We start from the raw sequence: 11,648 nt of genomic DNA, 5'->3' as shown, positions 1-11,648 counted from the left end.
CTACCCCAATACCACAAAGAGGCCGGATAGTTAGTATTTGGCCCGCAGGCTTTCTAAGGGGGACGCTGCCGTAAATATCCCGGTGCGGTACATTAGTGTCGGGCGCGGTGGGCCGGTTACGGGAACTGGGGATGTCAGGATGGGCGGCAGAAGACGGTAAAAGGACAGGGAGGTAGAAGAAGAAGAAGAAGAAGAGGAGGAGGAGGAAGAGGAGGAGGAGGAGGAGGAGAAGGAGAGGGGGTATACATGGAAGCGAGTGGATGAGTGGGCTGTGTGGGGATGCAGTGAGTATATAACGTGGGCAGAGTCGCTACACTGACGCCCACGGAATGGCATGAGGCGCGTGGCGATGCTCTCAGTGGTCGTGAATGCAAGCTACTCATGCCTGACTCGCTCCCGGTGAAGGAATGGCCGTGTGCTGAGCTGTGGGAAGGAACGAAGGGAACGAGACATCAATGGGAAGGAGGGAGAAAAGACGGGAAGGAAGAAGATAGGGAGGACGATGGGATGGAAAGGAAGGAAGGAAGGAAGGATGAAGAGACAAAAATCAAAAACAAATGAACGAAAGCATGGCCAAAGGAGCGAAAGAAAGGAGAAAGAAAGGATGTATTTAAATCAAAGAGGAAGAAAGGAATGCGAACGATATGAAGAAGAGTGTAAAAGGAAGGAAGGAAGGAAGGAAGGAAGGAAGGAAGGAAGGAAGGAGGGTAGGAAAAATTGATTGATAAATGAAGGATGCGGAAAGAAAAGTAGGTTAAGGAAAAAGTCAATCTTTGTATGAATGGATGAGTGAAAGAATGAATGAAGCAAGAAAGGAAGGTAGGAATAAAAGAAGAGAAGAAAGGAAGGAAGAAAGAAAGAGACGAACGAATGAATGAATAAAGGAAGGAAGACACAAAGGAAATAAGGAAAAGAGAAAGAATGTAAGAAAGGAGAAAGGGAATGAAGGACAAAAAATAGAAGAAAGTGAAAAGGGAAGACAAGAATGAATGAATGAATTAATAAATAAATAAATAAACGAAAGAACGAGTTTATAAAATGAAAAAAAAAAAAAAAAAACACATCATGGAGTGCATCCAACAAAACACTCATCCATCACACAGCAGAGGCAGGAGTGAACTTAAATGGACCATATTCTGAAACATTTCCAGCCACACTTCCATCATGTACTTTCAAAAGCGTTTAGTTGAAGTTACAAGGAATTTTTAAGTGTTTTCTGTGCTTTTGAGACAAATAAACATGATTCCTACATTCTGAACAGGAGAAGCACTCTAGAGAACCTGGCTCATAATCACTGTTGCCTCTGAAAATAGTCGCGTTGGGAGAGAGAACAAAACGTTTCAAGAATACAGTTTACCCATGAAGCCTTAGTGGGACTCTTTGGGGGTATAATCTTGACTGGGTGTGACTTGTGTATCATCGCGGGTGTGGGTAGTAGTGGGATGGCTTGCAGTGGGTACATAGTGAAGGGATAGGGTGAGGAGGTTGCAGGTGGTAATGTTGAGGGGAGGAAGCAAGGAAGGACTGGTGGTTTAGTCATGGACAGCACTCAGATCACGTGTCTCTTTTTTTTCTTCTGCGGTGTTTAGTTTAGTTGAATTTTTTTTTTTTTTTACTTTTATTTTTCTCCCATCAAATTCTTGTATGTGATAAGAAACAAGGCATCTTCATAAGTAAATCAGCCACCTGTTTCTTTATTATTATTATTATTCTCTATTCCGGACGCAGGAAGTTAATTAATTATTATCATTATCATTATTATCATTATTATTTTTCTATCATTACCACTATTGATGGCGCCATAAGACAAGATACAGATATGAAGTAGTGGTCGGAGTAGCCCAGTGGAGAAGAAAGATTGACAGAGATAAGCAGATAAAATAAAGATTATGAAAGGTCAATAATGTTAGGAGATCTCCGAGACGATAAGGAATACAAATAGGTAGCGAGGATCTCCTATTGCTGAACACTATGCACTGTGCCCATCAACATGCTACTAGCCTTATGAGGGGAACAACATCCAAGGATTAAAAAAGTCCTCACAAATGAAACACCTTAGCCAAAACACACTCAAGCCGAACGTAGTGGAATCAATCCCTAAAGACCAAACACACTGAGGCCAACACCTGAAGACCAAACCCCATAAAGCCAAACCCACAGTCTTCAAAAATACAGTTATACAAAGACTATCTAAAATCAACTACATAATAAAATCAAACATGAAATCCCACTATGTTTTTTCTATATTATTATTGTTAGCCATAAAAATACGCTTTCTGTAGTTAAAATTTGCTATAGAAAATGTATATATCAGCGTTAACTATAAATATTAGGGTATGTTTCGTCTTCCTGAGCTAATCTAAAAAAATGCTCAAGAAATTAATTATTTTATAATGGGGGAGAGAGAGAGAGAGAGAGAGAGAGAGAGAGAGAGAGAGAGAGAGAGAGAGAGAGAGAGAGAGAGAGAGAGAGAGAGAGAGAGAGAGAGAGAGAGAGAGAGAGAGAGAGAGAGAGAGAGAGAGAGAGAGAGAGAGAGAGAGAGAGAGAGAGAGAGAGAGAGAGAGAGAGAGAGAATCAGTCTGCTCAAGGGGAAGTGCAAGATGTGTATTTGTAAGTACGCCATAACAATTTTTCACATAGGTTTACCAGGTCCCAAGGATTTTACAATAGACTCAATGACTCATAGTTATGGATCTCTGTTTGTGGGCATTGTGGTGTCGGGATCATGATGGGACAGTGATGAGTAGTGTAGTGACTTCAATATTTAGTGAGGATGACAGCATATCGGCAAAAGTAGACTGCAACGCTTGGGAAACTTAAAAGAGAAGCAAGTTGTGAAGGGTAAAGATGATGGTGATGGTGGTGGTGGTCCTAGTATTGATGATGATGATGATAATGATGATGATGATGATGATGATGATGATGATGATGATGATGGTGGTGGTGGTCCTAGTATTGATGATGATGATGATAATGATGATGATGATGATGATGATGGTGGTGGTGGTGGTGGTGACGATGATGACTGTAATGTGTCGGGTACTACTATGTCTGAAAAAGCCATTCATTATTAGTGTATAACAGGAATCAATCGAGTGGACGAATCCGCCGCTAATATCTGTGCTGGAAGGAAAGCTGAGGCAAGGAATATTTAAATTTTCAAGGCTCGGTGAATCTGCTACACACACACACACACACACACACACACACACACACACACACACACACCGCGTAGTGTAGTGGTTAGCACGCTCGACTCACACTCGAGAGGGTCCGGGTTCGAGTTCCAGAGGCGGCGAGGCAAATGGGCAAGCCTCTTAATATGTGGCCCCTGTTTACCTAGCAGTAAATAGGTACGGGATGTAACTCGATGGGTTGTGGCCTCGCTTTCCCGGTGTGTGGAATGTGTTGTGGTCTCAGTCCTAACCGAAGATCGGTCTATGAGCTCTGAGCTCGTTCCGTAATGGGGAAGACTGGCTGGGTGACCAGCAGACGACCGAGGTGAATTACACACACACACACACACACACGAGAGAGAGAGAGAGAGAGAGAGAGAGAGAGAGAGAGAGTTAGTATGGTGGGGTCATCCTTGTCTTAGTGCATATGGCGATGTAAGAACAGCAGTGCAGTGTTCCCTTGTGGTGTTGCGTACTGGTGCTGCTAAGTGTGCTGCGTCGTAGACCTGCAGACTCTTGACCGAGCGCGTGTGGGCTGGCTTCCCCTGGGACCTAGCACCTGAGTGTCCCACAGGGATGTAATTTGGAGAGGGCAGGGCAGGACAAGTCACCGCTGGAGACTGGAGTGGCCGGGGCCAGCCGGGTCACTGGGTCAGGGAAAGAGTTAGTTGGTGGTTGTGCTTCGTGGGATGGTGAGTGGTGGCTGGATGTCAGCACAGCAGGACCATGCGTGGCACAATTCTACTGGCGACGCTGCTCTTCGGCAATGTTTGTTGTGCCTGGTAAGCCCTGCCCCTGAATCTTTATCATAACTACCTAATACAGTGAAGACTACTGCGACTAGTGAAATTTTCCGAGGTGTATAACACACCATTCGTGTCTTTGCAGGCTTACTGGCAACGTGCTTTTTTCCGGACCTGAGGTGAGCGGCGTACTCTTTTTTTTCTATTTTGTTCTTGTAGCGACCGCCTCGTGCCACACAACGTTATTCTCTTCTTGATTGCAATCATAACTTTGGCGCGGTGTGCTGGTCTCTTGGGTGTGCGGTATACTGCATTACATAGTTTCTCTCTCTCTCTCTCTCTCTCTCTCTCTCTCTCTCTCTCGTGCGCCGAGCACACAAATCAACACTTTCTTCAACATGGAGGCAGTGGTGGGCATCTGCATGGTGGTGCGGGACAAGTGCGTCTTCTATTCCTGAGGACGTCTCCCTATGGAAACATACAAGATACATGGCGCGAAGTGCTGCGAGAACTGCGATAGGTGCAAAAGTACATATTCCGCTTATAAGTAAAATCAATATGCATCAGTGTTCAAAGAGAGACTATATTGGGAGCATGAAGAATCAAGATGGAGCGAAGATTAATAGACATGGGTCTGGCGGGATGTGCGCGTGGCCTAAGCAGTTGGGCTCTCTCTTTCCTCTTCATCCCCAACCCCCTAAGGTCCATCTCCTAATCCATAATCTCCTCCACCATACCTGACCGTCCGTCCCAAGGTGTTTATTAAGCTGCTATGCTCCATCTCGGAAGCCCTGCCCTAAATCCTTCTCTCTCTCTCTCTTCTCTCTCTCTCTCTCTCTCTCTCTCTCTCTCTCTCTCTATATATATATATATATATATATATATATATATATATATATATATATATATATATATATATATATATATAGAGAGAGAGAGAGAGAGAGAGAGAGAGAGAGAGAGAGAGAGAGAGAGAGAGAGAGATAGACTTAAGATATCCATCTATCCATCCATGCTTGCAATTATTGATGAGGAGCTTCTATAACGTTTTAACAAAATATTCACGAATTATATCATACGTTTAATTTCCAACACCGCTTTTGCCTTCCAGACTTTTTACCTACGTTTTCATTGACAGACTTTTGAAATAATATATCTATTCAATTATTTATGTATGTATGTATTTATTTATTTATTTATTTATTTATCTTTTGGTGGTATGCAGGCAGACGGGCCCATGAAGCAGAGCGTGGTGGGAGGGATGCAGCTGGCCCTGAAAGGTTGCCAGGCCCAGATGAAGTGGCAGCGATGGGCCTGCCCCGAGGGACACTTCAACAAAATGTACGCTTTCAGCTTGTGCATACAGCAACTTTAACAATGACTGAAAAGATGCTTTCTTGAGTTATATGAATTATGTTACTGAGCTGCAAACGTTCCCGGCAGGCACGGCAGTAGGGCAGCGACAAGGGAAAGCAGTCTGGTGCACGCCATAACCTCAGCCGGCGTGACCTACGCAGTCACCAAAAACTGCTCGCAGGGTCACATCAAAGGCTGTTCTTGTTCCGAGGGCGGCTCTCGCTCCCACCAGGACTGGAAGTGGCGAGGATGTTCTGATGATGTTCACTTCGGCTCGCAAGTGGCTGAGCGCTTCCTCGACTCCCTGGAGGTGGCACAGGACGCCCCGGCCCTTGTCAATCGACACAACAATCGATTAGGCAGAATGGTGAGCGTTATACTGATTTTCAGTTGCGAGCAAACTGTCCCAAGTTACTCAACAAAGTTCATATCTGAGATACATTTTTCTGCTTCCCATCTTAGAGACAGCAACACACAGTGCAATCTTTCATTAGTGTAATGCGCATAATCAAACTATTTTCAGTATTTCAGATTTATTACATATTCATTAACTTATTCATTACATAATTTAGCGGTAAACGGATTTAGACAGCATAATAACTTCTGTTCTCGCATCACCTCAGACTGTGGCACAGGCTCTGCGTCAGTCCTGCAAGTGTCACGGAGTGTCGGGTTCCTGCACTACTAAAACCTGCTGGCGGCAGATGCAAGCCTTCACTGCCGTGGCGGAGGCTGTGGGACGTAAGTACCGACGGGCCGTAAAGATCAAGGACATCAATGGCCTTCTGGAGCACTCCTCCCGTGATGCACGAAGAGAGGCAATCAAGAACAGAGTCTTTCCCGCTCGACCCCGCCGCCTCGCTTACCTCAATGATTCGCCAGATTACTGCCAAGTCAACACCACGATTGGTAAGTCAGTTGTTTATAGAGTACATGAACGAAATCACTCCAAGATCACGGTAGAAATGTTCTCTATTGTTAATACCATTTGTCTCTCCACTTCACCGTATCCAATCCTTGCGCAGGCTGGTCTGGGACTGTTGGACGGAGGTGTTCCAGAAAGAAAGGCGCCGGGGTCACCAGGCCAGAGAGGAGGTCCTGCAAGACCTTGTGTCGTGCCTGCAACCTTGTAGTAGACAAGAATGTCTCCAGGGTAGCTGTCCCCTGCCACTGTCGTTTTCAATGGTGCTGTAAGGTGAAGTGCAGCACATGCCTCAAGAGGAAGGTCATACTCTCCTGCAGCAGCAAGTAGCTCCAGTAACCTCCAGCACTGGCTGTTACCTCCTATTCCTTTGCGTGACCAAAAAACAATCACATTATAATCATATATCATGTATATTTAATCCTTATCACGAGAACTCATAAAAAAACACATTGCATTGATGTAACAGTGTATCCTTTAATTCCTAATATGCACACATATGAAGTCAGAAGTATGAATATGTCCTTAGAATGAAATCGCATGAGCAATGTTCTCCGGAAGATGTCATTCATCTCGGCAGCATCAAAGTAGTAGATACTCGCCTACTTTTGCAGTAAGCGCCTGTACTAGTACAACATGTCTCATGAATTCTTCCAAATTTCAATCAAAGCTACTCTTACCAACTATTAATACCATCTCTAATTCAGGACGCAGAAACTTAAACATAAGGATATAGTTATTTAGGGTACTTTCTGAGGTCAGCTTTGAGATGATGTTTCAGGTTGTATCTCAGCCGTAAGTATCGTACTACAGACAAATACAAGTAAAACCGAGAGCGTGGCTATAAAGCAGGTCCACGTGACAAGATCACATTTACTCGTATATTAAGTATACAGTATAATATCATATAGTATCATGACTTTATACAATCATATATACTTGATTTTGATATTCAATAAAGAGCTAACGATTCATGATCACAATGCTGAAACACTACATGACACAGCGCCTAACAGTATGCATAGTGTGGTAGCCATTCTGTGATTTTAGTATTAATGCTTGTAAAAGTAAAAACAGTTGATTCAATGTTATTACAAGGAAGAGGAGCGATACATGGCTGTTAGAGGCTACTTCTCTAGAGGTAGTTTAATGTTCTGTAAGGGCAGACAAAAGACAAATTAATACAAAACAACAACGACCGTTCCCTCTAACTTCAGCGTGCGAGCTGGACAGACGAAAATTACTTGAATACTCGTTTTTTTTTTTTTTTTTTAACAAAAGTGGCAAATTTCATGTCAGAACATATAGATAGGATACAAATGAGGTCCAATGTAGATTAAGTAATTCATTCATCATAAAAAATGGAAGAATAAAGACTACCGTGAATTAGAATAGTGACCGAGGTCATTGTACTGTACTTACAAGATGAAGCAACGCAAGCTCTTCCGTCTGGAAATCGACCTCGGGAACCGTTTGGTGAGCCACATGGAGCACTTGATCTTGTCCACTGACTAATGGGGAAGGCTGACGCATCTGGGTGAAACACAAGCAAGGCAAAGACTGATAATTTTCACGACATCAACGCTTGGAAAGGAAAACAAATGCATCTCAGTGAATATCTAAAATTGGCTCTCATGATACGACTTGATGTACTGTACCTACATCATACGAAACTAATCTCAAGTGTTTATGCTAATTGCATCCACGGGAAATGGTGATGCACACTACAGAACAGCTGTTATTGGCCCAATTATTGTAAGTAGGTTTTTAGTGTTTTTATATTCATCTTTAGCTTCCTGCTACATATTTTGCTTGATTTTTTTTCAACAGATTTCTATGAGGCCTAATGTTTCATCTGGCATATTCCGAATAGAATCAAGCAATTATTATTTGTGCTGTCCACCTCTCTAACGCAAAAGTTAACAAGTACTCTCAATCGTTCATTCCTTTATCTGGTAAACTATGGAACTTCCTGCCTGCATTTATATTTCCATCTACCTATGACCTGAACTCATTTAAGAAGGAGGTTTCAAACATTTATTCCATTATTTTGGCTAACTCTCGGCTCTATTTGAGAACGACATATCAATGGGCCTTCTTTTTTGTCGTTTTTGTTGCGTTTGGTCGGTTTTTCCTCTAACATAAAAAAGAGAAGTTGTATTATTTCAAGATTTCTTCCCATAAGTTAAAATTGTCTTGTAAGCGGATGATTATGGCACTAGATTGCCCCCGACGCTTCTTAAGAGAAATCACTGTCACTTCCTTCACGATAATGTTCAGTAAAGGCGTTGTTAGTAGATACTGCTCCTCGAGACGGTGGTTAATAAGGGCGTGTTCACTGTGCACCAGCTCCTTGGAAAAGTACAGAGATGACAGGCGCCAGTGAGATGATTCCCTTGTGCCGGACACGCTCGCCACTAATTAGCGGCCGATTTGCAATGACTGGCCTTGGATCACATTTACTTTATTTATTTATTTATCATTTTTTTCATGTTCTACCTGATGTGTCCAAATTTATGAGGTACAGTATCCTATCTTGTATATGCAGAATCTCATCGGCTGAGCATGTTGGGAATTCAATGCTACGTATAACAAAACACATGGACCACCAGGGAGCTTTCAAATCTATCAAGTACCACAGGACAACACTCTAGGTTTGCAGCGATTTAGGGCGCGGTTTGCATTGTATCGTATTATGGTGGTGACAGTTTAACTTAATAGCATGGAATTTTAGACAGGCTGCGTCACTCGCGGGGTTTCTCAGAGTACGTGACTGTCAGTGATAGTCGCTACGCCAAAAAGGAACCATTATAAAAGCACTATATATATAACATTTCTTTCACTATCTACAGTAATATATCCGAACTTGATTAATTATACAAATTACACATGGTTTTCCCTGTATACATATTACGATTCAATTACTGACTCATAATGAAAGATTTCCACATAGCACACATCAATGAGCTAAGAGACAGAAATATCATGAAAAGGGATTCACTACATCCTGTCTAGAATCCGTGAATACTGAATAACAACCTTCAGCGCTGCCTAGTACACTCATAGAAAAAAACTACTTGTACATGCTCTTATTGTCTTTGTTATTCCTCCACGTCATCTGATCCAGACACTGCCTCTCATAGTTTGCTGGAAGAATGTTGAGCACCGTCTCGGATAATCCAACATACCATGATTCTCTGCCGGGCATGTTGCCACAATCATGACTCATAAATACGGGATGGAAATACCGCCCACTATGAGGCATACGAGGCATCTCTGACCGTGCTCTCCTCCCGCTGGCTACACCTTACCTTATTTGCGGAGAAACTATTCAAACTGTGGACAACATTATTCAATGTTTCCGTTAATAACAAGTGTAATATTGTTGTAGTTGTCATAACTAATGAAAACCTACTAAGAGGAAAGGCCAGCAAGACGCTTTTAGGGGATGAGTAAACTTTCACCTCCCTTTGTGATGTCGCTGTCAAGACATTGAGAGTCACAGCATTACGTCACTCGCCAGGAAGTGGTTTCCTCACACACTCAGCTCGACACAGTCACTCTTCTCCGAGGAACCGTGTCCGCCGCTGCCTCCCGCTCTGCGCTGCCCAAGTGAGTGTGTACGTTACGCGGCCAAACTCAAATCAGAACTTTCACAGGCATCAAGTGACTGATGTGTTGTGAACCACAGTATTAAACAGTTACAGTGTTCAAACGGTTGTCCAGCTTCATGACGTTATCAATTTTGTTGTTTGATTTTTCATTCATGGAATTACGCTTCGTGATACCAAAAACTTATCTATAGAACCAAAGATCCCACTTAATTTGTGGGTACTGTAAAAATTCTATAACTACAGTGAAAGTATTAATGTCATAATAGACAACAAAATTACCAATGAGTGCGTCACAACGCCAGGAACCACGAGAAGTGTTTTTTGGAGTTTATGAAAGGTAAAAAAAAAAGTTTAAAAATTAAATTGCATGTTCTATACCAATATGCTGGAAGACCCTACGTGTTCGTTACTTTCTCTAGAGTTCCTGGCAATATTATATTAATTATTATTAACAATAATGAAAAGTACAAAAATACTACCTACGAAGAGAGAATAGTGAACATAATATTACAATGGAGCCACGAAACATGAAAATAAATAAATAAATGAAGGGAGAACATTTTTCTGTATCGATGAATAACAGCCAACAACAACAACTAAGAAGACTGATATCACTAAATATTCACCTCGATGGTCTAGCTCGGTACTCATTGCCCAGTTGTCACAAACAAGTCAATCATAGCGTGCATGCCTATCAGCCTGAGAGTTTACCTGCGTGCGACCAGGCCGCCTCCTTGCCTCCACTATCACTATTTTTTTTTACTTTTCCTCCAGGTAAAGCATCGTCATGCTGCCGGGTCACCTGCTTGAGCTACCGCTCTACGCCGCTCTGCTGTTTCTTGTGCGCCACGTTTCAACGCAACCTGTACAGGAGCAGATTCCCATCGACCTTTATTCCCGAGGTAGGTAAACCTGCGGGAAGAGGCGAGGGAGAGCACATCGGACGGGGAGTGTGATGACCCAGGTATCATGCATTTAGTTATGCAATTAGTCAGTTATTGTACATCATGAAAGTGGTTATGCCTGTGAAGACCAAGATTAAATGTCACTGTACATAAATCTTACAACGGACGATTTTGTCAGCAAGTCTAAACAACCTCAGTTATAAGTTTGGGGATAACGACCTGGGTTTTCTGCATGAACCATTATCATACCGTCCATAGCAACGAAGACTTTCGATCCCTTACGGGTCAACTACGTGCATGATAGAAGTCCTATTGAAAGAATCCTAACATGGTTGTGTACTGTCACGAGAGAGAGAGAGAGAGAGAGAGAGAGAGAGAGAGAGAGAGAGAGAGAGAGAGAGAGAGAGAGAGGGGGGGGGGGAGAGGTTGAGAGCGGTACATAGGGTATGGCAACAAGGCAACAAGCGTGGTGTGTGAGCCTTATCATCTCCACCCGACTAATGTACCAAGGATAGGGTCAAAAGGTCTTATTAGTGACAAGTGATCCATTTATTCTTACTTATGCACCCTGGTATGTGTGTGTGTATGTGTGTGTGTGTGTGTGTGTGTCTGTGTGTGTGTGTGTGTGTCGGTCGGCTGCTGATCACCCAGCCAGTCTTCCCCATTACGGAGCGAGCTCAGAGCTCACAGACCGATCTTCGGGTAGAACTGAGACCACATCAACACAACACGCGAGGCCACAACCCCTCGAGTTACATCCCGTACCTATTTACTGCTAGGTGAACAGGGTCCACACATTAAGAGGCTTGCCCATTTGCCTCGCCGCTTACCGGGACTCGAACCCGGCTCTCTCGATTGTGAGTCGAGCGTGCTAACCACTACACTACGCAGTGTGTGTGTGTGTGTGTGTGTGTGTGTGTGTGCATAGTATC

The 11,648-nt window shown here is 43.1% G+C and overlaps 2 protein-coding genes across 3 annotated transcripts in view; both read left to right on the top strand.

Annotated features, from left to right (window-relative positions):
* The first annotated feature begins 3,825 nt into the window (after window positions 1-3,825).
* Window positions 3,826-6,675, top strand: LOC123517311 (protein Wnt-8b-like). The gene is made up of 6 exons (XM_045277269.1): window positions 3,826-3,958; window positions 4,065-4,098; window positions 5,145-5,260; window positions 5,363-5,642; window positions 5,899-6,184; window positions 6,301-6,675. The coding sequence occupies exons 1-6, from the start codon at window positions 3,903-3,905 to the stop codon at window positions 6,525-6,527; spliced, it is 999 nt and encodes a 332-aa protein (XP_045133204.1). The 5' UTR covers window positions 3,826-3,902; the 3' UTR covers window positions 6,528-6,675.
* Window positions 6,676-9,654: 2,979 nt separating this feature from the next.
* Window positions 9,655-11,648, top strand: part of LOC123517310 — a 12,424-nt gene continuing 10,430 nt past the window's right edge. The window contains exons 1-2 of one of the 2 annotated variants that reach the window (XM_045277267.1): window positions 9,655-9,809; window positions 10,586-10,713. In XM_045277267.1, coding sequence (XP_045133202.1) covers window positions 10,599-10,713 — 115 coding nt within the window. In that variant the 5' untranslated portion in view covers window positions 9,655-9,809; window positions 10,586-10,598. Of the gene's footprint in view, window positions 9,818-10,585; window positions 10,714-11,648 lie in introns of both variants that reach the window. The other variant, XM_045277268.1, reaches the window with a different exon arrangement.

The sequence above is a fragment of the Portunus trituberculatus genome, chromosome 42 (assembly GCF_017591435.1).
Source record: "Portunus trituberculatus isolate SZX2019 chromosome 42, ASM1759143v1, whole genome shotgun sequence".
Classification (NCBI taxonomy): domain Eukaryota; kingdom Metazoa; phylum Arthropoda; class Malacostraca; order Decapoda; family Portunidae; genus Portunus; species Portunus trituberculatus.
This window is presented reverse-complemented; position numbering and strand designations above follow the sequence as displayed.